This window comes from Taurulus bubalis, assembly GCF_910589615.1.
Source record: "Taurulus bubalis genome assembly, chromosome: 15".
Taxonomy (NCBI): domain Eukaryota; kingdom Metazoa; phylum Chordata; class Actinopteri; order Perciformes; family Cottidae; genus Taurulus; species Taurulus bubalis.
In genome coordinates, this window is record NC_136603.1 from 21745656 (window position 1) to 21772845 (window position 27190).

At 48.9% G+C, this 27190-nt stretch overlaps 1 protein-coding gene across 1 annotated transcript in view; it reads right to left on the reverse strand.

Annotated features, from left to right (window-relative positions):
• The window catches only part of dachd (dachshund d), a gene marked incomplete at its 5' end in the record, with an annotated part of 94330 nt that overhangs the window by 13989 nt on the left and 53151 nt on the right, over positions 1 to 27190 (reverse strand). The window contains 4 exons of the mRNA XM_079230888.1: positions 8833 to 8964; positions 9139 to 9274; positions 9404 to 9576; positions 25652 to 25804. Coding sequence (XP_079087014.1) covers positions 8833 to 8964; positions 9139 to 9274; positions 9404 to 9576; positions 25652 to 25804 — 594 coding nt within the window. The remainder of the gene's footprint in view (positions 1 to 8832; positions 8965 to 9138; positions 9275 to 9403; positions 9577 to 25651; positions 25805 to 27190) is intronic.

Here is a 27190-nt window from a genome sequence, read left to right on the forward strand (position 1 = left end):
AGGTAACATTTGGCTCCCACTCTCTTATCACAGCGTGCAAATCAAACTGCGTGGTCTTTTTTTCTTCCTCTTCTTCCCTCTCCCCCTCTATCGCTCTCTCCTTCTCCCCTCCCTTAATGTTCACTTCACTTAGAGATGAAATCGCTTGCTGCACAAACCCATTTGGGGAGAGGAGAGAAGGTGAGCGGGATAATCAGGCTGGCCACTGGGCCGTGTTTCCTAAATGCTCTCCAAAACATTACTGTGCACAGGCATAAAATTAGCACCGGGGACCTTAAAATGTTGACATTTAGCATGACTTTTTGGAGAGTGACACCCTCATATTTCCTCGTAGGATATCATTAAATCTCAACTGCCCCGTGGCTGTGCCTTTTCCATTAATAACCAATTCGGTGTGTCACTTCTCTCTCTCGCCGCCGCTCCCGCTCTCTCTCTCTCGCCACCTTTTTAAAGTAATGAGTCCATTGCTTTGCCTTAATAAATTGAATCGTATTCTCAAGGCCACGTGAAGATAGAGCCACAGATGGACAGGCTGCGCGGGAGGAAATAACCATAAATCCTTTACTGTCGGGAGAGGCGGCTTCCGGGGGTGACAAAAGAAGACAGTCGCGATGCTCAATTGGGATCACAAGCGAGACGACAAAAGACACAGTTAAAAGGTTGATGCTCTCTCTCTCTCTTTTAAAAACTGTCCTTCCGCTGGCTTTTTGTCTCCATCGCTACCGCCGTTGCTGAGAACACACTAATGATTAAATCCCAGCATCCGATCAGAGCGCCGGATGATCGTACCGCGATATTCTACAATATTACGATATTAGCATTTGTTTAATTGTTAGCTGGATGGAGCTGGAGAGAGAGAGAGGATGGAGAGAGAGAGAGAGAGAGAGAGAGCAAGAGGCAAGGGAGCAGAATCCGTGTTGACTTCCATTCAGGAGGAAGATATCTTGTCTTTTTATGCGGCCCATGTCATATTTATTGCATAAAGGTCAGAGTGTTCATTTGTTCAAAGTCAGCGTTTTTCCCCCCTCTCTCTCTCCTCTCCTCCATGTAATAAATGCAGGGGGCTATGTCATTATCGGACCTCTGAGGATTACGGGCTTGGCTGACTGTGATGACTGCATAAAAGCATACAGGCATACTTTTGTTTCTGCCAGCACGCAGCTTCAAATGAGCTCTTAAAAAGGGAAACGGCAGCGCAGACGAAATGGCCTTTTTTTTTTTTTTTTGATGAGCGAGCGAGCGTCGCAGGAGAGATAGATGGGGCGAGGCCGTTTAAAGGTTAGGGATCAAACCCTGCGTCCTGAGCTCCTAGTCAAACCCGGTGGAGGCTGAGGGCCGGTGGAGGCTGGGGGCCGGTGGAGGCTGGGGGCCGGTGGAGGCTAGGGGCCGGTGGAGACTAGGGGCCGGTGGAGGCTAGGGGCCGGTGGAGGCTGGAGGCCGGTGGAGGCTGAGGGCCGGTGGAGGCTGAGGGCCGGTGGAGGCTGGAGGCCGGTGGAGGCTGAGGGCCGGTGGAGGCTAGGGGCTGGTGGCGGCTGAGGGCCGGTGGAGGCTAGGGGCCGGTGGAGGCTGGGGGCCGGTGGAGGCTGGGGGCCGGTGGAGGCTGAGGGCCGGTGGAGGCTAGGGGCCGGTGGAGGCTGGGGGCCGGTGGAGGCTGAGGGCCGGTGGAGGCTGGGGGCCGGTGGAGGCTGAGGGCCGGTGGAGGCTGAGGGCCGGTAGAGGCTCAGGGCCGGTGGAGGCTGGGGGCCGGTGGAGGCTGAGGGCCGGTGGAGGCTGGGGGCCGGTGGAGGCTGAGGGCCGGTGGAGGCTGGGGGCCGGTGGAGGCTGGGGGCCGGTGGAGGCTGAGGGCCGGTGGAGGCTGGGGGCCGGTGGAGGCTAGGGGCCGGTGGAGGCTGGGGGCCGGTAGAGGCTCAGGGCCGGTAGAGGCTCAGGGCCGGTGGAGGCTGGGGGCCGGTGGAGGCTGAGGGCCGGTGGAGGCTGGGGGCCGGTGGAGGCTGAGGGCCGGTAGAGGCTGAGGGCCGGTAGAGGCTGAGGGCCGGTGGAGGCTGGGGGCCGGTGGAGGCTGGGGGCCGGTGGAGGCTGAGGGCCGGTGGAGGCTGGGGGCCGGTGGAGGCTAGGGGCCGGTGGAGGCTGGGGGCCGGTGGAGGCTGAGGGCCGGTAGAGGCTCAGGGCCGGTGGAGGCTGGGGGCCGGTGGAGGGCCCCGAAACGTAAACATGTGGCTCGGAGAGAGAAAATGACTTGAATGGATTCCTGTAATTCAGCTATTGAGCTGCCGCGGTGGAGAGGATGACACCGGGGAGGGGGACATGAGGGCGAGGCTCTTTGAAGCTGTTTAGATTGTCTTTGCGTATTGACCTCCATTGACCGGGTCCGTCTATTGACAGAAGAATCCCAGAGATTAGACTGGCCTCGAATATTGATCGGCTATTTTGCCTGGATCATTCCCGTTTCATAAGGGGGGGGGGATCATTTGCACTGTACACGCCACTAATCTCTCTGACCCACTAATCATGGAGCCATTTATCCCCCCCCCGCTCTTTGTTTAGTTCTCCTTTGTTTGGCATTTATTAATTCATTAGAGCAACTTGGCATGCAGCTTAACTTCCAGACGGTGACTGGGGAGTCCTGCTAGCGCCCGATAGCAACGTGCATTCCGGTGAAATTCGCCACCGAATGTGCGCCCCCCGACGGTTGCGGCGCACACGCCAATTACATGTTGATAATTAAGCATTCAAACAAACAGACAGAGAGGAAATCCCCCCCCCCCCCCCCCATAATCACTGGGTTTTTAATGGAGCTAGCTTTAGCCAGCTAGCTCGCTGCTAGATCAGAGCTTGGAAGGAGGCGGGGACACGCCGGTGTCATTGCAATCCTACAGACAGGCTCCACCACCGCCGCCCATCGGGGCGTCGCCGCTAATCCAGACTGGATGTGACGAGCTGCTTTTAAATGACAAAGAAAGAGGAACCGGGGAGAGGAGGGGGAGTGTAAACTTTAAAAGGCCGGGCTTAGCACTTTCTTAGCGGCCAAAGCTAAAAAAGAAAATACAAATGGATGCAAATCCATTAGTAGGCCGGGTTTCACAGTTATAAAAATACTTAAGGGGTTTTTATAGGAGCGACGTGTTAAACGTGCGGAAATCTGTTTTGATAACATTATTCATAACACTGGCTCGGGCGCTGCGTGAATTAATAACACTTCATTTACAGAACGGAAGAAAGCTGTCATGGTATTTCCAGTTAAAGAGATTAATTTTTAAACACCTAATTGACAGGCCGGGGTTAGGCGGGATAAGCAACACGCTCCGTAAGGCTGCAGCTGCAAAGTCAAGGTGACTGGAATACTCGGAGAGAGGCTTTCAAAAAAAAGAAAGGAAAAGAAAAGCAGAATAGAGAGCAGATGAGGGAGGGAGCGGAGAGAATTAGTCCTGGAGCACTTCTCCCTCCGCCTCCTATTCTTCCTCTCTTTATTAGGAATGATTTACTCTCTCAGTGAAAGGATATAAAAGCTCAAGTATAGCGGCGTAATTATCGCGGAGTGAAAATTTAAAGGTTTGACTCACAATGTCCTCAAGTCGGCGAGCAGACTGCCAGGCGATAAGAGCGGCTGTGTGTTTTTTTTATTCCTTCCTCTTCCTCTCTCCCCGACGCGCGGCGTGCAATTGGCGGTGTTTTATGGGCTTTGCCGAGGAGCGGCACACAAACAGCACTCGGCTCCGCGAGTCTGTAAACATGATGGACTGTGGCGAACTGCGAGAGGGGCCCGGTGTTTACCTTGGCAGAGCGCGGCCCTGGCAGCAGCATGTCGGAGGCACCACTTAATTACTGTTTACATGTAAATATTACAATTATACAAACAAACCCCACGGAAACGTCTCCAAAAGTACAGAAATACATATTCAGGGTCACCCTTATCTGTCGGCAACAGTTGCCCCGCCGCTCAGGTGCGAATTGTTTTGAATCGCAAATTTCCTCTCCTTCCCCGCATTGTACATAATCTTCTTAATTGTTTAACGCCGTTGTCCAAGGGCATCCGGGTAAATGTGTGCCCGCGATCTGCATAATGGCAGATGCTCGGATATGTAAAGCGCACCGTGTGTTTTTCTCGGAGAGGAAGAAGGAGAAGAAGAAGAAGAAGAACAACAACGGCACAGAAAAATAAGGTTATTGTTCAAAAACAGGTTTTATCAGGGCCGAGATCATTAATGTCTCCAGTCGAGACCGTGAGAGATGATTGCTTTGATTGCAGACCTGCCTCTCCTGACTATATATATATATATATATATATATGTATATATATATATATATATAGAGTGGAGCACCGGTGCCTACTGTGCATCTCTGGTATGGCTGAGTAAAGCACTTGTTCATTTGCAGCGAAGGGTAACATGAAACAGGCCTCAGCCTCCTGATGGACAGGGAGATTTCACCTTCGCCAGTGAATGATAATGCATTATTAAATTTGCCTCTCTGCTCACTAGATACACTTAGCTGACCACAGCATATTTATCTCCCCATCCGAGGCTCGCGTCTTGGCAGGAGAGAGCATTCTGTCACTTTTGAGGCATTTCAAAGATTAAAAAGAACCTCTCTCTTTTCAACGTCCCTAAAAGCATCCCCGCCCCCCCCCCCCCCCCCCAACACCCCCCGCCTCCTCCCCTCCCACCCACCACCACCTTTTCAGTGAAATGTGATTAGCAGGGGATGGTGTCACGCAATGGAACATTCATGAGCGGGAGAACAAATATCCAAATGAACTCCCGTGTCCTGGAGGAATAGCCGCCTCTCTGCACCATCAGCAATCCCTCTCTCTCTCCCGCCCGCGCACAGGGGGCCGGTGGAAATTTGATTGATCCTCTATTGAATTATTTTTTTGCACTCTTTCATTTCAACGGGACGCACTGACAAGTTGTTTGATCATAAAGCATTATTGTCTGCCAAGTCACATTTCAGGGTTGTGATGGCTAATGATCTTGCCTCCCGACTTAGGGAAAGTCAGGTAGTCAGCATGTGTTTGAAGCCTGAAAACGGCAAGGACACCGGGGGGTGGGGGTGGGGGGGTGGAGCAAAACACTGCGCATTAAAGTCAGAAAGATGAAGAGAGGGAAGGGACGCATCAAACTTTTCTTTTAATGATACTGCCGATGTCGGTGAAATATTTACGCCGCGCGACTGAAGCCTGAACTTCTACCGGACCCAAAGTCCCCCAACTTCATCTTTTTCTTTTTAAAAACACGGCGAACTAAAAAGGAGGAGCAGAACAAAGACTACAAAGGACTGGAAATCACTTATTTTTTGGTTGTTGTCACCCTTTTCATCTTTTTTTCTAAATACAGTCCCCTCATACAGGTCAAAAAGCAGCTGGATGTGATAGACGGTGACCCCGCCCCCGGCCTCCATCAGTCTGACCAGCCGCCGGCCCTTTGTCCATCGCCGATCGCTCAGGGTAGTTATGAAGTAATATCAATATAGATATATATATATATCAATATATATATATATGATATCGTATTATCGAGAGTTAAAATGTAGTTTACGAAATCAGTTTCGCCGACGACTCTCCTGCTGTTTAAAAAAAGAAAGAAGAGACGTGGCGTGTTTTAACTGCTGAGGGAGAGCGAGCGCTGGAATTAGTTTGTTGGCAAAAGGCTCAAACTGCCACATGGTATCTGCAGAATCGTGGACGACGTACATACATATGGCCCGTGTTTCAAACCCCCACCCCCAGGGAAATAAAATGATGTCAACTGTTTGATGTCCAAAGTGAGTTTACAGCCAAAGGCTTCCGTACCTTTCAAATCCCCCCCCCCCCCCCCCCCCCGTTTGTCAGCTACCTGCTGTTTTTCACGAGACAGAGGCTTGTCGGAAGCTATCGCCACAGACTTTCTGTTTGAAGCAATTCAATTAGTCACATGTGAGATAACACTTAGCTCTCTTCTAGCCCTCTTCCCCCCCCCTCCTTCTTCTTCTTCTTCTTCTCTCTCCTCACACGTCGTCTAATCTTCGCTTTTTAACTTAAAACTTTGGACGAAAAACAATCAAGTTCAAACGAACGGCTCCCCGAAAAGGAAAAGAAGGACGAAAAAAACCCAACCATCTGGTTACTCCGCACCGGGTGACACAACTTTGGAAAATGCTCTTTTTGAGACGACAACAAAAACAGCCCTTTGTCCTTCATCGGCAGAGATGAACATGAAGAAGACGAGGACGCGTTCAGGGGAGCGATGCGGCGCCGGGCTACTCGCCGTGGCCCGGGAGGGGGGGCACGCCGTCCCTCCCGCCGCTGTGCCCACCCTTCTTTTTTCCAAGGGGTGCGTCGCGCGAGAGATTAATTTAATGCTCTGCCAGGATCATAAAGATCAAACAAGTGGAGAGATATCATTAAACCATTGGAATGTTATCTCATTTATCTAAACAAACCGATGCGACGAACACGCCTAATTAAAAGAGCTCGCCATAAACAAAGCCTGGGATGGCGAGGCCGCACCCGCCGGCTTTAACAATGCAAAAGCATTTATTTTATTAATCTAATGCATCATGTATCATATCATTACAGTTCAATATATCTATCATTAATTTTATTCCCTTCACTTAAAGCTTTTATTGGAATTACTTTGGTTATTAGTCGGTTCTAATGTATTGGTTACCTCTGGATCTGGCTGCTACAATCTCTCTTATCTCGCTGCATAAACCTGTGCATGTTATTCAAATTGCCTCATTTATTATGATAGCTTCCTCATGTAAATTGTGCTGACTGCTCGCCCTTGCACAGTCCTCATTAGACTAATGAAAACCTTCAAACGAAAAAACTAAACAACCTGCCAAATAAAGGTCCGGGGTTATTATGAAAATTACAACTGTGGGAGCCGGGAGAAGCTCTCTTCATTAATTCATGCTCAGCAAATTGGTAACTAATTTAGTTGCACTCCTCTGCATTAATGGGTTATTTTATAAAAATGTTTTCCACAGCCCGAGACCTCTGGTGCGCACACTGGAGGGAGCTCGGAATCCTAATCAAGTTCGGTGACATATCAGGAATTGACAATCTCGGAGATGGACGCGTGCGGGAGGGGGTCAACCGGGTAGAACCGGTTTGGATCGCCGGGTCATTCGCTCCCTCCTCGGTCTGGTTTGTGTTGATTTTTGTGCGTGTGTGTAGCAGGCACTCGACTTCAGGAGGAAGATTCCTTCTGCCGGGGAGGGAAAAACATCCGGTTGATTTAGTGTGTGGATACTTGGTTAAATCTCCTCTTTTCTCTGTTTGCCTGACTCTCTTTTTGTCACACACACACACACACACACACACACGTGCACGCACTCACACGTGCACAGACAGTTAGACGGTTTGTGACCCATAAATTCCGCTCATGATCCTGCTAATTATTACTATTCACTGCTTCACACCCTGTGAGTGAAGGTCTAACACTGATCTTCACGTCGGCCTGGCCAACAGGGAACATACAGCCCAATGATTTCCACAGTGGTTTTAATATCATTATCAGCCTCGCCCCACCCTGCATCACCCGGCCCGCCCCGCTCTGCTCAAAGCCAACAGAGAATACTGAAATCTATTATTTGCTTCACTTTGTATTTAATCCGCCACGCTTAGCACATCTTTATCTTTTTTTTTTCTCTCCTCTTCTTACTCTCTCTCTCTTTTTTTTTTTATTATCCACAAGCGCGGTGAAATTGTAATGAAATAACGCCGGCAATTACCAATACAAACATTGACTCCGCTCAACGTGATGGAGGTTGAGGGTTTTGAATGTTTCCCTCCCAGTGCAGAGGTAATAAGGATGACAGCGCTCCAGATAAAGGGATCCTTCTTTCACAGATTGATGTCAAAATATCAACAAAAACTAATCATAAAAATAAATAAAAAAAGGCTAAATCTGTGTGAAAATCTAAGTGTGTGAACATTCAGCAGTTAATGTTTGAGTCATCTTGGAAAGGAATCATCTCTAAGAATCCTGTTCTTTGCTGTTTTCACCTGTTTACTGAATGGGAGAGTAAAATATATGACGGGGGTCAATGAGTTGGACGTGATTAGAACATAAAAAGGTATTGCTCGTATAAAATTGTTTAAAAAAATCAATGCACTTCATCTGTAGATGGTTACTGTCATCACCCCCTGTGTAGCGTGTGCTGGGACTCGTCTCCAGCAGGTACACACAGTAACCTGTCTGTGTGGGGTTCCAAAAAAAAAAACACCTTAAAAACTGAGAATGCTCCAACAAGCACAATGTGTGCAAACGATTAAACACATCCAAACGCACATTTACACCGCGGGTCGCCTCGTCTTAAGTGCACCTCCGGTTTGCAGCCTGTGAGAGAAATGCATGAGAAACTAAAAGACTCGGTCCGGCTCGTCCTCGGAGGGCCATTAAACTGACGAGCTCTGCAACCCAGGTAAACAGGAAGCAAGAAGAACAAAAGGCTGCAAATCCTGACAAAGACGGATACCATTTCACAACTGTATTGTACGTTGTTTTTCTTTTTCACGGATAAAATTGGTGATATCTTCCGCTTCCAATTTGGGTGTTGAAGGCACCCTGACCCACGAGCCTCAGAAAGACCCAAGCGTTGCCGCTCATGTTGGGATATGAACTCGTCTCCCAACTGTTCGGATTTAAAAACGTATTTGATGTGCCTTGAGAATAAAGTTAGCTCGGTGCGCCACGATGCTCCGTCGCTTGCTTCTGTTATTTTCAAACTAGAAGCGACTAAAAGTTAACAAAGTCCTCAACTTCAAACCGTGAGCAGAAGCAACACACATCACTGATGCATTTCTGCGGCGCACCCCCCCCCCCCCCCCCCCCCCCCCCCCCGACTCACCCTTGTCGGTGTGCATCCTCTTCATTTCGTGGCTCATGTCGTGGGCCAGGTCTCCCTCCTTGGGCCCGGGCGGCATGTTGGGGGACAGGCCGAGCAGGGCGTGGTTCATGGACAGGCCGTTGTGGTGCATCGCTGGAGAGGGAACGACAGAAACACGAGGGGCGTTAGGAACATCACCGGGGGGGGCAGGGAGAGGGGGGAGGGGGGGGTCCGCGTCTCCGCTCCGCCTTCGTAGATTGGACAACACAAACAACAATCCGTTCGCTTTTTTTTTGTCTTCACCATTTATCTGTGTGACAAACGTACGTATCCTGTCTGAGGAGCTCTCCGTGTGGGCCGGCGAGCTGGACACGCTGCTGCTGCGGTGGGACGACGGGTGGCTGCCCGGCCGCCTGTGGTCTTCCAGGGACGGAGCGGGGGAGGGGCTGTCCGGCACCCGTTCCTGAAACCCCAGCAGCGCCAGAAACACACAACCCAAAAATAAACATCCAGTGTGGCCCCCCCCCCAAGGTGACAACACATCCATCATGTTACGCTACGTTTTGATTTTTGAACCGTGTTAAAAATTTACCTTTATGACGGACGTGACCATTCTGGAGGGCAGACCCTGGCTCTGTGCTGCGGCCGCCATGTTGGCGATGGTGCTGAGGTGGTTCATCTGGTTCATCGCCATGGTGACGGAGGCTGGGGGCAGGCTGACCGGGATCAGCGGGTGCGGCATCATCATGAAGGGGAGTTCCAGGCCTGAGACGCACGGGAGAGAGAGGTCTGTTGGTTACGAGTGGGATGAAACTTTGACTGACACCCCACCCCCCAAAACAATGAAAAGCTGCTGCTGTGTTAATTCAGCAATCAGTAATTCCCACCACTGAGATCCCCTTTAAACCCGCTGTCCAATAACACTAAAGCTTTACACTGTCATCCATTAGGGGTCGGCAAAAAATGGAATAATTCAAATTAATCGCTTCTTGGGTTTCTTTCCATGTTAACATAATACACATAAATGTTTTACAACATATGTTAATAATAGATACTACTGCAATGATAATAAAGAAACCGCGGATGATAACTATATACACACACAGTCATTCAAAGACCAAAGTTTACACAGCAATAAAGACGCATCAATTATGCCGCGATGAATTAAAAAAAGGAGAAAAAAGAAAAAGTGCACATTATGGAAATTGTCTCAATATTTACATATATAAAAAAAATATATCTCTGTAAAAACAAAGGCAATCTCCAAAGCCATTACCCAAATGACTAGTTAAATGTGCTAATGACAAACAAGTACCGTCAGACCGCAGTATGGCAATGACTTTAGGCTAATTATAGCAGCCTATATTCCACACCAGAGAGAGAGAGGAAGAGGAAGAGGAAGAGAGACCAAAAAGAGTCAAGACACTTTCAGCTCGCACAATAATGGGATTTTTCATTTCTTTCTTTCTTCCTCTTTTTTAAATACGCACACAAATTATTCCATTACAACATCAGAGATGCCTTACAAATGTTTTAAATTATTCAATTGCTGTCTGGCAGTGGACTCCTAATTGGGAAAATCGAAGGCATTAGCGGTCTGAAAATGTAAAGAATGTCTAATAAAGATAGCAGGAGGGAGGGGTGGGCAGCCACTGTGACCGTGGCCCTGCGCTGGGCTTCTGAATGGCTTAATGAAAACAAGCCAACTTTCAAAGGACAGGAGCACAGACAGAAGGTCAGAGCTAGGTGTCTGTACTCCCTCCCTCCGCTCCGTGGGGACTTTGAACTGGCAGGATCAAAAGTGACTGGGAACAGTTTGGTCTCATTCCTCCACCACTCAGATGCTATTCCTCAAAATGCTTTAAAGGAAGAAAAAAAACCTCACAGACACTATTGGATCTGATTGAGCCTCTCTGTTGATTCCTCACTCCTTTTATTCCTCTCTTTCTTGGCAGCCCGGTTCAAGGTAAAAAATAAATAAAGAAAGAAAGCAGCGTGGAAGAAAGAGAAAAAAAAATAGTGCGCTACAGAAAGCCAATCCACAAAACAACTCCGCTCTTCTCTTCTGACAAAACATCAGTAGCCAAAGGGCAAGGAGATCTGCATGGCGACGCCTCCAAAGAGAAGGACACTGCTTGGAAATGAAAGGACATGAGAAGTACTCCTCTCCATCTCCCCCTCCTTCCTTTCTAAAAGCAGCATTGATTTCCATAAGAAAGATGGCATGCAGTTCCTCCGTGGAGAGCATTCCCAAACAATATGAAGCAGTGGAGATTAAAGGGAGGCGGGAGCCGAGCAGCACCTTGTATCAGCGCCTCCGCTGTCGCTCAGGCTGAATCAATTACCGCTCAGCGGGCTAAGCTCAATTAAAAAACACCACAGAGGGGCCTGATTGCGGGGGTACTTACTGTAGGACAACACGGGGAGCTTCGGGCTACCTATCAGTCTTTCAAGGCCACACTCAAGGGCCGGAGTGAAGAGCCGCATTCTGCCTTTGTGGCGGATGCATTACACCCGTTCAATCAGATACAGCACCCACTCAGAGGGACACGCGGACTTGAAGCCGCGACATTTCCCAGCGAACCGAACGGACCACTCCGACCGCTGCTAATCACATGTTGATGCTCGCGCGGCTTGTCGGGATGCGTCTCCACCTGAGACAGGAGCGGGGACACTGGCCCCTCTGTTCGCTCTAAGTGGCATTAGTCGCCTTTCATGCCGCTTCTCCCCATAAAGGCCCTTTCAGGCCGCTGTGGGGGAATGTGCCACAGGGCCGACCAGGGTCCACCAAATGCTTTTGTTCCTGGCTGAAAGGAGCCAGGTGAGGAGGATGCGGGTGTATTCAAGGATCTGGCATTTTTTAAGCAAGACAGTAAAGTGTGTTTTTTTTTTCTTCTTCCACTTTCATTCATATGCCAATCCGTCCAATTTGCCAGCGTTTCTATTCAGGCCCTGAAGGATCTTTAACTTGGTGACAATACGCAGGATTTCTTCACTGTTTTTTTCCCCCGAATCAACAAACATTAGTCAGACTCATTAATCACCTGGATATTGTGTAGATATTCCAGTGGGCAAACCGAGAGAAACATATTTGTCAGTTTGTGTTTATCTCCGCTATAGAAGTTCAGACCTGATGAGAGGTGAATTCCCACGAGCCCCCCCTCCCCACCCCCCCCACCACCCCCCCTCCTGAAGGGCATAAACAATGCATTTTGGAGTAATTTACCTGAAGTAAGCCTGAGGGACTCGCGAAAGGTGAACTCCTATTTACCATCATTAAAACTACAAATCACTTAATACCAATATAAATAGCTCAGCTATTGTGTCGCGCGGCGCTCTGGAGTTCACGCGTGGATGAGCAAAGATCTGCATCGCGCTGGGGATGAATTGAATGAAAAAAAAACAGCCCTCGGTAACAGCGTGATAAAAAAAAAAAAAAAAAAAAAGCTGTTACATCAGAACCAAAGCGGAGCGGCAACGCGATCAGATCCGACACTTGAAAAGCGTCGCGCCGCGGAAAAGAGGAAGAAAAAAGATTGAACGTGGAATGCTTTAAAATGATTAAAAAAAAAAGAGCGCAGTAATTTATTTTTCGATGACAGAAATGATAACCTGCAGTGATTTGTGCTGCAGTTAATCTTCATCTAAACAGGACTTGAGCCGTTCTGGACGTCTCACCCTGCGGAGGAAAATAAGGGAGAAAAAAACAGAAAGAGGAACTAAGCCGCTTGTCATTGAAAAAGGTACGGCGCTAGCAGCCGGCCCCCTTACCCTTAACTCTGCTGTGGACAGATTTCCCCTGACAAAAATTAAACTAGCTCCTACTTGGCACTTTATTATCTCTTCAAGTGAATGATTTATTGTTTGTGGAGCGAAAGAACCAAAGAGAGGGGGGAAGATTACATTTCCAGCCAAAGCTCAGGCCTGATGTCGTTGTTTTTTTTCCTCCCTATGTCCAGGAAGAAAAGAAGAAAGAAAGAAAAAAGCCTCCCGACAAACAATAATGTCAGCTGTAATTGATCGGAGGTCGCCGGCTGGGCCCTGCAGTAAAAGCGCACTATTTAAGCGACAATCGGCCCGGCGCTCTTCAGACGCTGGCTAATGAAGCTGTCTGTCTGGGCTATTTACCTTCTCTTAAATGGAAGGGGAGAGATGTACTGTAGGAGACAGGGCTGGAGAGGATCTGCCTCCCGCTCCCCGTGAAATAGGACCTGCACATGCCTCAGGAATGTATAATTGGTTGGCGCAGCCAAAGCCGGGGATCCGCTGCTAATTAAATGACTTGTTTAAAGCCTATCTGTCTTTGTTTGGGAGGCTCTGGGCTTCAGAACAATGCATTGTAAATGCTGTTGTCAAACAAACATTCCTGCTTATCCTTTGATTCCAATTGAACGAGACAAAGGGCTGATTTGCTCGGCGCTAAGCCTTTTCGGGTTTTTTCCTCTCCGTCGAGTCGGGGCGCTCCTTTCCCTTTCCTCCGATCTGCCGGACCAGAACAGGACCATTCCGGTTCGAGCATCTAAATGGGCCGACCGATGCAAAACAATCTCAGCCCTTTTCTGCTCCCTAATTGCGCTTGTAAAGCGGCCCCACGTTGCGCGCGCATTCCTCCAACAAAGGTGAGGCGGCGGCGGGTCTTTGTTGCGGTCGCGTCGAGGGGCTTTCGCGGAAATGAACGGCTCGTGAAAAAAAACGAGGAAAAAAAAACGCCCTGTCACGCGGCGAGACGTTGAGAGGTCTCCCCGCAAACGCTAATCATCTTTACTACTACAACTATTAATCTCCTCCTTGGTAAAAAAAAAAAAGAAGAAGAAGAAAACAGAAATCAGAAGCATCGCCACGTGAGGCGGGAGGGAAGCCTCGCAGCCATGAGATCAAACGCGAGACGCGGCCTCCATAAATATGTTGTCTGGCAATCGTGGTGCCACTTAACGCAACGCATGCTTACATACGCGCGGGAACACAACTGTTCACACACACACACTAACACACACACTCATACACGTGCAAACAAGAAAAAACAAAAAAAAACAGACACACACAGATGGCAGGTTCAGTCAAGGCTGGTGAGTCCTGTTTCTCATTAAAATGGGGGGAGGAAGGTATTGGGCTTTGATGTAGCCACCCACAGCTCCTCAGTGTCACTGAATGAAACTTTGAAGCCCTTTTATTTATGTGTGTGTGTGTGTGTGTGTGTTTACGCAGTTAATGTTGATAATAAAGCAAACATCTTGCCTTTGTTAAATACCTGCTGTACACTCACGAACGCGCACAAAGGGACGCATTAAAAGGCATGCAGTCTGAGTAACAAGGTGAGGTAAACATGGGAGCGCTCAGACGCCGGATATGTATAGGTATGTCCACACACACACACACACACACACACACGCAGAGCCAGCCAAAATGTAAAGAAGAAAGGGAAAAAAACAGAACACACGCAAACAATATCCTTTATAATCGGAGAGCAACAGTGATTGGACCCGTTTCAAGCGAAACATCCTCACACCGAGCGGACGGGATGCGCTCTCTCTCTGATTCAGGTGGGCGAAGACTTCCCTGCCAAGGTGCCTAATGCAACGCAGCGTATGAGAAAGCATGATAAGAAAAAACATGGGCCGGTTTGATGAGGCAACGTAATTGCTTCCCTACCCCGAGCCTGCCGGAGTGTAACATGTGGCAGGAGTTATGGAGGAGGCAGACAGAGGTGTTTGTCCTTTAAGTGTATAAAAATCTAAAGCAGGCAACTTTTATGGGATAATTCCAATCCTCGCCTCTAATGGCACGCATTCCTCGTGAAAATTGAAAGATCAATCACCCCCCCCCCCCCATCACCCCCCCCACCCCCGTCGTCGTCGACGGATCCGTTGCGAAGAAAGTTCTTCCCGTCTATTCGAGGGGAGAGAAATGTGAAACACGCCGGCCCCCCCCCCCCCCCCCGCCACAGCCCCCGTGCTTTAGCTGTCTATTTGTCTCTTTGCTGAAAATGTTAACGAACGGGGGCCATAATCAAGCCATATGCTTGCATGTGGCAAATCTCATTACAGTAAATGACCTTTACCAACCCATGCCAACATCCGTGTGCTTGACAACACGCAGCGTATAGGGTGTGTGTGTGGGAGACAGACAATGGCGGGTTTGTAGATGCGTGGGCTACGAGGGGAGGGGGGGGGGGGCCTTCAGGGCACATTAGCGGGGTTCGCCGTCCGCTCCTCTAATTTGGGCCGGAACCAAGCTCACTTTACATTTGTCACACATCACTCCTGATAAAGACGCAGCATCGGAGGCAGTAGGCCGCGAGCGGGAGAGGAGGGGAGAGGAGAGGAGAGGAGAGGAGAAGAGAGGAGAGGAAAGGAGAAGAGAAGAGAGGAGAGGAGAGGAGAGGAGGGGAGAGGAGAGGAGGGGAGAGGAGAGGAGAAGAGAGGAGAGGAAAGGAGAAGAGAAGAGAGGAGAGTAGAGGAGAGGAGGGGAGAGGAGAGGAGGGGAGAGGAGAGGAGAGGAGATGAGGGGAGAGGAGAGGAGAGGAAAGGAGAAGAGAAGAGAGGAGAGGAGAGGAGAGGAGAGGAGAGGAGGGGAGAGGAGAGGAGGGGAGAGGAGAGGAGACGAGGGGAGAGGAGAGGAGGGGAGAGAAGAGGAGGGGAGAGGAGAGGAGAGGAGAGGAGAAGAGAGGAGAGGAAAGGAGAAGAGAAGAGAGGAGAGTAGAGGAGAGGAGGGGAGAGGAGAGGAGGGGAGAGGAGAGGAGAGGAGAGGAGAGGAGAAGAGAGGAGAGGAAAGGAGAAGAGAAGAGAGGAGTGTAGAGGAGAGGAGAGGAGGGGAGAGGAGAGGAGAAGAGAGGAGAGGAGAGGAAAGGAGAAGAGAAGAGAGGAGAGTAGAGGAGAGGAGAGGAGGGGAGAGGAGAGGAGAGGAGGGGAGAGAAGAGGAGGGGAGAGGAGAGGAGGGGAGAGGAGAAGAGGGGAGAAGAGAGGAGAGGAGAGGAGGGGAGAGGAGGGGAGAGAAGAGGAGAGGAGAGGAGGGGAGAAGAGGGGAGAAGAGAGGAGAGGAGGAGAGAAGAGGGGAGAGGAGAGGAGGGGAGAGGAGGGGAGAGGAGAGGAGGGGAGAGGAAAGGAGAAGAGAGGAGAGGAGAGGAGAGGAGAGGAGGGGAGAGGATGGGAGAGGAGGGGAGAGAAGAGGAGGGGAGAGGAGAGGAGGGGAGAGGAGAAGAGGGGAGAAGAGAGGAGAGGAGAGGAGAGGAGGGGAGAGGAGGGGAGAGAAGAGGAGGGGAGAGGAGAAGAGGGGAGAAGAGAGGAGAGGAGAGGAGGAGAGAGGAGGGGAGAGGAGAGGAGAGGAGAGAAGAGGAGGGGAGAGGAGAGGAGGGGAGAGGAGAAGAGGGGAGAAGAGAGGAGAGGAGAGGAGAGGAGAAGAGGGGAGAAGAGAGGAGAGGAGAGGAGAGGAGGGGAGAGGAGGGGAGAGAAGAGGAGGGGAGAGGAGAGGAGGGGAGAGGAGAAGAGGGGAGAAGAGAGGAGAGGAGAGGAGGGGAGAGGAGGGGAGAGAAGAGGAGGGGAGAGGAGAGGAGGGGAGAGGAGAAGAGGGGAGAAGAGAGGAGAGGAGAGGAGAGGAGGGGAGAGGAGAGGAGGGGAGAGGAGAAGAGGGGAGAAGAGAGAGGAGAGGGAGAGGAGAGGAGGGGAGAGAAGAGGAGGGGAGAGAAGAGGAGGGGAGAGGAGAGGAGGGGAGAGGAGAGGAGAAGAGAAAAAGGGTAACTATAGTAAAGAAGAGAAGAGGAGAGGAGAGGAGAGGAGGGGAGAGGAGAGGAGAGGAGAGGAGAGGAGAGGAGAGGAGAGGAGAGAAGAGGAGGGGAGAGGAGAGGAGAGGAGAGGAGAGGAGAGGAGAGGAGAGGAGGGGAGAGGAGAGGAGAGGAGAAGAGGGGAGAGGAGAGGAGAGGAGAGGAGAGGAGAGGAGGGGAGAGGAGAGATATCACCAGCAGCTGTTACTACTGCGGGTGCAATATATTCAAGCCCAATCAATAAAGCTCCTACAGACAGCGACACCCAAGCAGACAGAGGAATCATTTTCATCTGATACTTAGCAAAGGCTCCCCTTTTAAAAAGATTGCTTTCAGTCAATGACAACCAGTTGTCATTTGACTAAAGCTCCTGAAATGAAATATATTGACGAGCGATATCAATCACGGCCCCACTCTGCCGCCATATCGCGTTCGGTGGGGGTGTGGTGTGGTGTGGTGTGGTGTGGTGTGGTGGGGGGGCTCGGATCGGTTTGCACGTGGTCATCAGATCATCCGTTTTAATTACAAAAATTAGCATCGCAGCCTCCCGCGCTCTCACTTCCCTCCATTACAATCACCTCCTGAGAGAAAATCAGTAATGCAGTGTATAGTTTACAGTGGTGCTAATGAGTTCAAGGTGAACCCAACTGCAACATGAATTTTTATCTGACTGCAGTCCAAAGAGACGTCGTTAGTTTGGATTTAATTACACTTAAAAAGGGACAGTTCAATCCCCAAAATCAAATACTCATATTTCTCCGCCGCACCTGGAGGTCTATTTATCAGCGTAGACGTTCGTGTAAGTGTTGGCGGTATCGTCCGCCTTCTCTCGGCATGGCTCGCGGTGCTACGAGGCGCCGAGGAAATGCATTTGACGGACTCGACGAGCGGCGTCTCCTTCCGGAAAGCGTGCCCCGCTTTACTCGAGGTAATCGGCGGGCCTCGTCACATAGGAGCTGTTTTCCTCCAGCCACAGTTTGATTGGCTTGAAGCCCCATTACGTCGGCGGAAGGGCAAGATGCTCCAGATCTAGATGGACTACAGCTGAGGAGGAACCGTCCCTTTAAGTCGAGTATTTTGTCGGAATGACGAATACTCCAACACAGTTCATGGAAAAGTCCCCTCTCTCTGTTTGTTCCCACGGCGAAGGGCATGCTACGATTGTGCAAAATTCCTTAACATTGTTTGAACTCGCTCCGTCTCCCTCTCTCCCTCTCTTTATCTCCCCCGGTCCCCGGAGGGAGAGGCTGTGCGATGGTGAAGATGTCTGGCCTCTAGGATGGCTGATAGCTCTATTTGGATGAGGGTTCCCATATCGTAATTGAGAAGAAACACCTTTCGTCTCAGGCAACCGACGCAAGAGTGCTTTCGTGGAACAGGACCAACTATTTCTACCCCACCAACGCCCCCCAACCCCCCCGATTGCAGCACATTGGAGCCTTTTCACAGGCTAATCACAGCTAAAGTCATGTTGTTGTTACTGTTGGATACGCGGTGATGTCACCTCTCCGTGCTGATGTCTGGCAGCAGATGAAATCGAACGCCGCACCGTTTTGGGCGGCACACGCGTCCCCGTCCCACCCCCCAAAAAGCGGGACTCCCCGCGTTGGACGCGCATGTTGTAAAAAGGAGAAAAGCTCGTCATCACCGCTGAAAGGTTGGATGTCATTTATTACACGTATCACGCTTACGCCAAGTGACATTGTCTTTTCAAATTGTGTTGATCTCTTCACTTTCAAAAGGTCAGCCCCTTCCCTGGCTAAATGCAACCTGACAGAATAGTGAGGAGGGGACAGCCGGCGCATTGCATCACCCTCCTCCCCCCCCCTCCCCCCCCCTCCCCCCCCTCAAAGCGCATTCCAAATTAATCCGTCCAATTAATGAAGACCGAGGCCTAATGCTGATGAGGGGTGACAACTCGACTGGTCAGTTGTTGTTTTTTTCTCTTTCTTTTTTTTCTTTTCTTTCTCCGTGAACTAACCGCAAGAGACAATCACACAAATATCTCGGCGCCCGTTGCTCCGTACGAAGCTCCGCCGCCACTCAGAGATGATAGAACTTGATATGGATCATTACGGAAGTAATGTTTAATCAATCCCTCCCGTTATTGTAATCTATTTCTGCAGTTGTCTCGCGCACGTAGTGTGTGTGTGTGTTTTGTGTGTTGTGTTTTTTTGCCGCAGCGTCGGCGCGCCTCACCATTTCCCAATCATGCATATTCAAGTGTTAACGCCGATGCTTAGCGGGCGACGCAACCGGAATTAGAACGAGGACATTAGACTTCATTAAAAAGAGGAATGATTATCGGGGTTTATCTTTTGAAATGTCTATTAAAATGTGTGTGTCGTCCCTTCGCTTATCTGTCACCTGGCTCCCATGAGCCTGGCAGACTAATAGAGAGATGGTGAGGGCCAAAGCCCAAGAGAGAGAGAGAGAGAGAGAGAGAGACAGAGAGCCATCAAGCCCTTTACTCGGGCTGGAAGGCTGTCTGTCTGCTCTGCCACTCTCCGTCTCGCTCGGTGTGTGTCTGATTCACTTAATGCATCATCCCCACCGACACCTGCAGCTTAAACGGACCCCCATCTTGTCCCGGCTCAGCCTTGATATCACAATAAAGAGAATCCCTCCCAAAAAAAACATAAACCGCATTATGTATGCATAAATCTGACGATAATCTGTCGCAGTGAGGGAGAGGCGGCACAACGTGTTTTCTCTTCTTCTTCCGAAGAGTGAATTCTATTCAGCCCATGGCTACAATCTAGTCTCTCTCAAGAGCTTCGGCTGACAAAGGCTCCCACAAGAGATCCAGAGAGGAAGATGGATGAAGTTGCCCCCTAGACACTCATATCAGGTCAGTATGTGCTTTATCCCCTAATGGTTAAGGTTAGGATTGAGTAGGGGGGTGGGTGATACTAGATCGGAGCCCCAGGGCCATCGTTCCGTCTGGAGGAGCAGGAAGTAGCCAACCATCCTCCATCGTGGCCCACATTCAGCAGGCGGCGCTGGGGCCACCAGGCGCCCGCGCAGCTAGCGGGTCGGAGCGCGCAGCTAGCTAGTCGCATGTGTCCCTCCACCCAGAGAGCTTTATTATTAGAAAGGACATAAACAGACTAATTAAATCGCAGCGGTGGAGCCGGGCTGACAGCTGGCGCACGAGAGTGTGACCGAACGGATCTCTATCAAAGCGGGAGGAGCCACGCGGCTGCTGACACGCACGGCCGCGTGCCCTGTGCTGTACGGTACGCCGGCTGATTTCACCCCTTTTATAATAAATGACTATTACTATTATTATTATTATTGTCCCCCCCAACACAACATTATAATTTCATTCGCACACACCGTCATCAGCGCGTCTTATTTATCCGTATGATCCAGAATGGACCAAATGCTATCCAGCAGAGCGGTAAACACTCCGGTAATTAGCGAGCGGTCTCCGGGCCGACTCCGCTCGGCGCTGCGGCACGGCCGAGCGCGGACCCCACATAGAGAGGAGCCGAGTTATGCATTGATCTCGGAAAATTAAGGCTAACTGCCCCAGATTGCGGCGTCTTGATGTACCGTCTGGAGGCGCGCCGTACGAGGCGTGTACGGTTTGTAAACGGGGGTAAACAGGAGGATGGTGGGACTCGCCGTGCTTTAGGATGAATGCGTGCTGAATAATTAACGACGCCGCTCCCCGCCTTCGAGCGGCTGTTGTCTGTGGGACCACAAATGTAAAAAAAAAAGAAAAAGAGAAAAAAAAACTCACTGATGATGAGGAAAATATGGTTTTAACAAGTCAATAATGGCAAGTGCAACGAGGCCGGCGCTAATCAATGGAGCTGCAACGTTTGCAAACAAGAACTTGAATTATAACGCCAATAATTGATCCCCCCCCCTCTCCTTCGTGTGATGTCATTGTTTATCGATCACTTCCTGCCAGTGAGGGATGATGGGAAGTTTGTTTTTTTGCTATGACTTTACCCCTTCCCTCCCCTCCCTCTTCCCCTCCACCTCCACCACCCTCCTTTTCTCCATTTGAAATTTGCAAGCTGTAGCACCAGCTTAACCAAAAAGGATTAAGTCCCATACCCAACTGAGAACACAGATAATGCTCAGTAATTGGTAAAAAATGAAGATGAATGGGACAGCTAGATAAGGACCAATTAGCTGCTGGGAGTGTACAGCTGTGGTCTCCTCACAGAGCGCTCTCAGGGGCCAAGGCCCCCTCTTTCCGTCTCACACGAGCACGCACATGCACGCACGGATGCACGCACACACACACACACACACAAACACACACACACACACACACACACACACACACACACACAAGCAAACATACAAGCGCGAGGGTGGGGCCTGCAGAAATTAGCCTGATGACCCTGGGAAGAGAGGAGAATGATGCTTCCTCATCATCTCTTCCCTCAACCCTCAGTCAGGCAACACTCCAGGTACCTGTCACCAGCCGTCCAGCTTCAGCCTCCAGCATGTGGCTCTCCACTCCTGGTCGGGGCGCAGACGGGCCTGGACGGGCCTGGACGGAAGCCACAGATGTGAGACAAAAGGGCTTTCAGGTTGTTGGGGTTTTTTTGTTGTTGAAGGAGTGCTTATACGGCTGAGTAGCGGTGTTTGGGATTAATTAAAAACATTATATTTTAAAAAAGCTAACGAAAAGATAGCCGCGGTTAGCAGCAGCCGCAGTGGCTGTTGCCCCCCTCCCCCTTTCTGCTCGTCTGTCGGCGAGTTTGTTCGTTCGGCGCGTTGTGGCATCAGCTGGCCGATGACAGTGGAATTCCCATATCTAATTACAAACAGGATTTCAGCTCCATTAGAGCTGTGTGGTTATGAGTCAGATGAGTGGCAGGGCAGCACCCAGTGGCCGGAGAGAGACAAGAGGGCGGAAGACGGCAGAAACACCAAAAAAGAAAAGACGAGCGCCGCCGTGTCTTTGCTTCCCGCTCCTTTCCTGCAGGTTCAGAGAAACACTTTGTTTTGCTTCCGCTGCAAAAAAAAAAAAGAAAAAAGAAAAAGCAATTCCTTCTCTTGGAATTGGCAGGTGTTTGTTAGTGGGCAGCTGACAATATTTTCTCTCCCAGTAATGAAGGTTGTGGCTGGGGTCAATGCACTGGGAGGGAGCGGCGGGGCTGTTTATCCCCCTCAAGGCCCAGCGCCACACGTGTTTTGCTTGGTCTGTGATCTGTAATTGTGGCATTTCCTGAGAGGCGCAGGGAACAATCCACATTGTGCTTTGAGAGGGCTCCTTCTGCCCAACTAAAAGGGTGTGAGAGGGGGGGAATCAAAGAAACACACACACACACACAGCTCTCTCTCTCATTCTCTCTCTCTTTCCCATGTCTCCCTCTCTCTCCCTATCTTCGTATCTGTCTCTCTCTCAGTCCTCAGTCCTACAAACATATCTATGCCCCCCCCCCCCCCCCTCTCTCTCTCACTCAGGATGGTTGGTTATTTTGGCTGAGAGTTGAACTGGCTGTTTTTTTCTTTTTCTTCTTTCTTTTCCTTTCTTCTCCTTCCTTATAATTAATAACATTGATGCAAACAGGAAGGTCTAATTGTGATGAATATTTAATGCGAGGGAGAAACATTAGCCTGTTCAATTTACATCAACACAAAGACAGCGACGGGCAATCCAACTCTACAAACAGAACAGAGTGTCCTTCACCGGCTGGCTCGCTGTGCTTTCGCTTTAAAGCTCTTCACAAAGATCCGCTTCAGACAAACGCTGAGATGAGGCACCTGTATTTTAGCCGAGGAGGTTTAATTCTTTTTTTTTATTATTGGGGGGGGGTTTAATGTAGAAGCTCTCTCTGATTAAATAAATCTATGTCCCTTAGTAGGTATTATCCTCCTCATTATCATATTGTGGCTGGTAACAGCATTTGTTGAAGTAAACACATCCGTTTGTGTGCGTCTTAGTTTAAGCTGGGTGATTATACAAAATAAAATATAAACTCCAGTCCATTTCCTCAAGAGCAGCTGTGGGATAAAAACAAAACATGCATGAAGTCACAGCCTAGTCGGCGCTGTGATCAACAGTCAGGTCCAGTCCCAACAAAGCCAAGGCCAAAATAACCCCCACTTCCTGCTCCATGCTATATCAGTCAAGTGATTTATGTGTTTTGGATCGCTATTGGATAATGGGCTCGAGACCTGAGACATATTAGGCATTCACGCTCCAAAATAGGAGCGAGACACTTAACGGAACAATTCCGTAATTCAGTTCTTGTGAGAAAACAAAATGGGAAGAAAAAAAAATCAAAGGATAAACAAGTGAGCGTAAGCCACGGCGGGGCGGATGAGGGAGGCTGGCTGCGCTCCGTGGCCCCGGCGGTGCCGAGCGACGGGGGCCATATTTCTCCGCCGTATTATCGGGATGACTCCTGCTGGCCACCCCTGTCACAGGAGAGTGCTTGATATAAACAAGAGATTGCCGCGACACCCGGCAATCAATATTAGGATGGCTTCAGTACCAAACATCATTTGTCTCGGCGACCATTCCTTTGACCAAACGAAGCATTAATTCAAATCATAAATCTGGGCTGATTTAAATCCGAGGAGAGAGGGGGAGAGAGAGAGAGAGAGAGAGAGAGAGAGAGAGAGGCCTCTGTCTGACTGCCTGCCCCTAATGATTTATTTTCTACATTTCTGCGAGCGAGAGATTTGTCCATACTCGCTGACAGGTCACCTTCAAACGCCAGTGGCAGACTGTTCATCACCATGCAGACGAGCATCTCATCGCTGCGAGTAAATATTAAAGGAAAAAGAATCCAATTGATTGTGGAAGGGGCCGAGAGGCGTCGCTGCCATATATTTCACTCAGAGAGCTAATGCTGTGGCCCCCGTGCACCCACACCTAGAGCTGCTGCCCCCCCCTCCCCTCACCCCCCCACTAGAATTATGATTCTACCGGGAGCCTGTGTGGCTGGCTGTGGGCTCAAGGTTGCAATTTAAATTGTAAAAAGATAAAACAGTTTCTTATTAGCTCCATTGCCACAGCCTTGCTGTTGGTACTCGCATTTATCTTTATTTCCATGACCTCGTGGGCTCGTATTCTTCTTCTTTTTTTTTTACATACCCCATTCTCTTGGAGTGATGACCTCACACTTTATGAATTCTGCATTGTTAAATGTGTTTAGAAACACATCCACGCCATGAGCTCCGCGGTGTCAAGTATTACTGATGAAATGCATTCAGGAGCCGAGCCATTTATTACAGTAAGTGAATCAAAACCTCCATTTAGCAACCAAAGCTATGGGGATTACATTTGGTTTATAATTTGGTATGGGCTCATGAATCCGCACTAACATACATTATCATTCTCTTTAATACACTAAGTGCTTCTGTGTGATATTGGGAGAATCCTTCTGCTTTTTTGGGGCTAATAATTAATTGAAATGGCACAGAGTGAAAAAAAAAAATGCTTTCACAGCAATTCAATTAGACCTTGTTAAAAGCTGATAGCTTTGGGAAACTGTGTTCACAGTTTCACTTAGCTATTAACAATTTCATTATTTTCATTTTTTTCCTTTATCTTTCAACACGAACGTGGAACACTTCAAGAGAAAACAAGACTTACCTCACGCGGTGGATAATTACAGTGCATGCAAACGAACAAAAACAATATTCCCCCTTTTTTATTAAGAGTGCAGCAGCGGAGACGGCGAGTCTTTCTGTTTGGTATTAGTCACTACCTCCAGCAAAGAGCTTTTGTTTTGTGGTCCTGTGGATTTTGGCTGTAAGTTACGCATAATATGCATAAATAAAAAAATAAAAAAAGAGCTACACAACAAACTGCAATGTAATTTGGTGGCGAGACGAAGAACAAGTGTGGTCCGGAGGAGTAGCGTGACCATGTTCCAATTCATAAAGCCTCTACATGTTTCTTCTGTGTTACCAGCTGTGTTCACACCAGACACAAAGCAAATGTTCTGCTTTGAGATCGTCCTCCACCACTGACATCCTGAAGTGGTTGAATCACAAATGGGGAAAAGGTGTTGACCCAGAGCTCGTATTGATACAGAGACGATGTGTATAGATGTGTGTGTAGAAACCATATGGTACAAACATTCAACGCTGCCATATTTGTATGTATCCATATGGGGTCATTTTGAGTGTTGGTGGAGCTGCTACATGTTAGCAACGCCGAGCACCGATCGATACGAACTCCATTCAGATAACAGGTTTAAAACGTGTTTGCTTGAGATCTTAAGGAGAGAACTAACAAGGCATGAATTCAGACTTTTTACAAATCTGCATCATTATGTAGTTATTTCAGCATCCCTTCAATGTGTTTATTGCAATTAAATCACGGCCAAATTGTATATTTTGGGCGTGTGGCTTGATGTCCAGAGCGAGTGACGCCAATAAACACGAATGAACCTGCGATCAAACAAACTTTGCTTCGCGTTTGATGTGAACACAGCACGAGTCCCGCCCCTCGTACGCAGACTAGCCAATCATAGCGTAGCGACGTCTATGGACCCTCGCGCAGGCGTGTCATTTTTTTGTTTGTTTTGGGTTTGGGCTGGTTTTCTCAATTTGGAGCTTGTCATGGTGAAACGTTGTGTAACAGGGATACTCGCTTCTGAGATGAAAACCTGTGGAGCTAACATTAGCAGTTAGCACATCATTTACTAGCATTAGCACTTCTATGCTATGCTACCTACTGAAGGTATACTGAATGACTACACATGCTTCTTTCTATGATTGTAACAGTGAATAAATTCTGTTATTGGAACCCTTGGTTCTCGACAAATCTTTTTAGTAGAGGCCACACACGTTTCAGCTCAAACATATTGTCCCTATTTCAAATTTGAGCAGTTATCTTAAAGTATTTTTAAGTAATTTATTGTTTTATGATGTGTCCCACCATTGTCCAATAATTGCTTGCCAAAATCTTGCAAGTGGCTCAACCCTTTCGACTTTGGTCTTTGAATCCTCCAAGAGTGTCAAAAAGGAGACATGAATGCATTAATATCCTAATGTGTGTGTGTGTGTGTGTGTGTGTGTGTGTGTCTGCACATCAAATGGTCTGCAGCATGCGTTTGCCTTCCGTTCGTGCGAGTGCAGCGGCTGTGTCCTCACCGACGCTGGAGCCGAGGTCTCCGTTCTCTCCGTCGATGCCGTGGTGGTTGGCGTTGCCGTGGTAGCCGCTCATCGCCTCCAGCTTGATCTTCTTGACCTTCATGGCCTCCGCGATGGCTGCGTTGGCAGCTGCTGCCGCCGCCGCTGTCAGGCCTGGAGAGAGGAGGCAGGAGAGACGAGACAGAGCACTTACAGACCACGCACTACATGTCTGCTGGGGCTGAGCTGCTGCACCTGCAAAACCTCTGTGAAAATCCTGCCCTGGCGGGGAAAAAAACACACAAAGAAAAAGGACTTTTGAAATAATAAAACAATGAATAATTTTATACACTACGGGGAATAAGAGCCTATGAGATCACAGCTTGGTTTTTCATCTTTGACAGAGGATATCTTCACAGCAGGTTATCATGCTGATGGGATGGATCCGTGTGTGTGTGTGTGTGTGTGTGTGTGTGTGTGTGTGTGTAGGCATATGATTTTTGTGAATTGCTTGCCACTATATTGATGTATTTGTAGCATGATGGGAAAAGATGCAGACAAGATAGCGGTACATGATGCAAGCACTTTCTATGTACATCTTATAATACACTTGTATTTGTATATACATATAAATATAATAATATAGCAGAGAAACAGTGATACAGAGTAACATGGGTGGGGGGTGGGGGGGGAGGTCAGAGAGAGAAAAGGGGAGACATAAAGCGAGAAAGCTTCAATACATGTGAACAAACACAGAGAGGGAGTAGTGTCTGAACAATCTCCTTATCGAGGGTGTTTGGATGATAGCGTCTAATGTATTCAACAGATCTAATCGCCCTGAATAATGCCGAACATTGGTATTCAAATTCCTCCCCGCCATATAGTGTAGTGTCTCATAATAACGCGGCCCTTGTGAGAGTCGAGGCCAGTCATCAAGCAGAATGGAAAACTTTAAACAATGTGCCGAGGATTCAAGGTTTTTTTCTTCTTTTTTTTATCCGACACTTGTAAAACAGCTTTGAGCACTTCCAGCACTTGGAGGGGGCCGTGTGTGGGGAATGAACTAATGCGCCATTCAAAAAAGAAAAGAAAAGTCAAGTTCAACACCGTCGATATTGCGTTCTCAAAAGCAAAAACAAACATCAGGAAGTGAATGAGGCGACAGACAAAAAGACCCTTTTGGGGACGGGGGCGCCACAAAATCCAAACAGAAAGCCGAGGATAGATTCTTACAGAACACAGAGTTTTTTAATTTGTTTTTTTTTTACCTCAGATACTAAAAGAATAGTATTATTATTTGTATTGCCCAAACAAAACGTGAAGAAAACAGTAAAAAACGACAGAAGAATGAAAGAAAGTGTTTTATCCTGGCAGCCTGACCTCTGCCCTCTGCAACACAGGCTGCCAAACTGTTTCTTTAAGGAAAGCTTCAATGGTACAATGCAGCGATTCATTAATCAGCGCGCACCACTTGAAACATTTTGACAACATGCCAAATATCTCCGAGCATTCTGCACGGATGCTCTCCGGGCCCCGCGGGCTGCCGTCTTCATCTGCAGA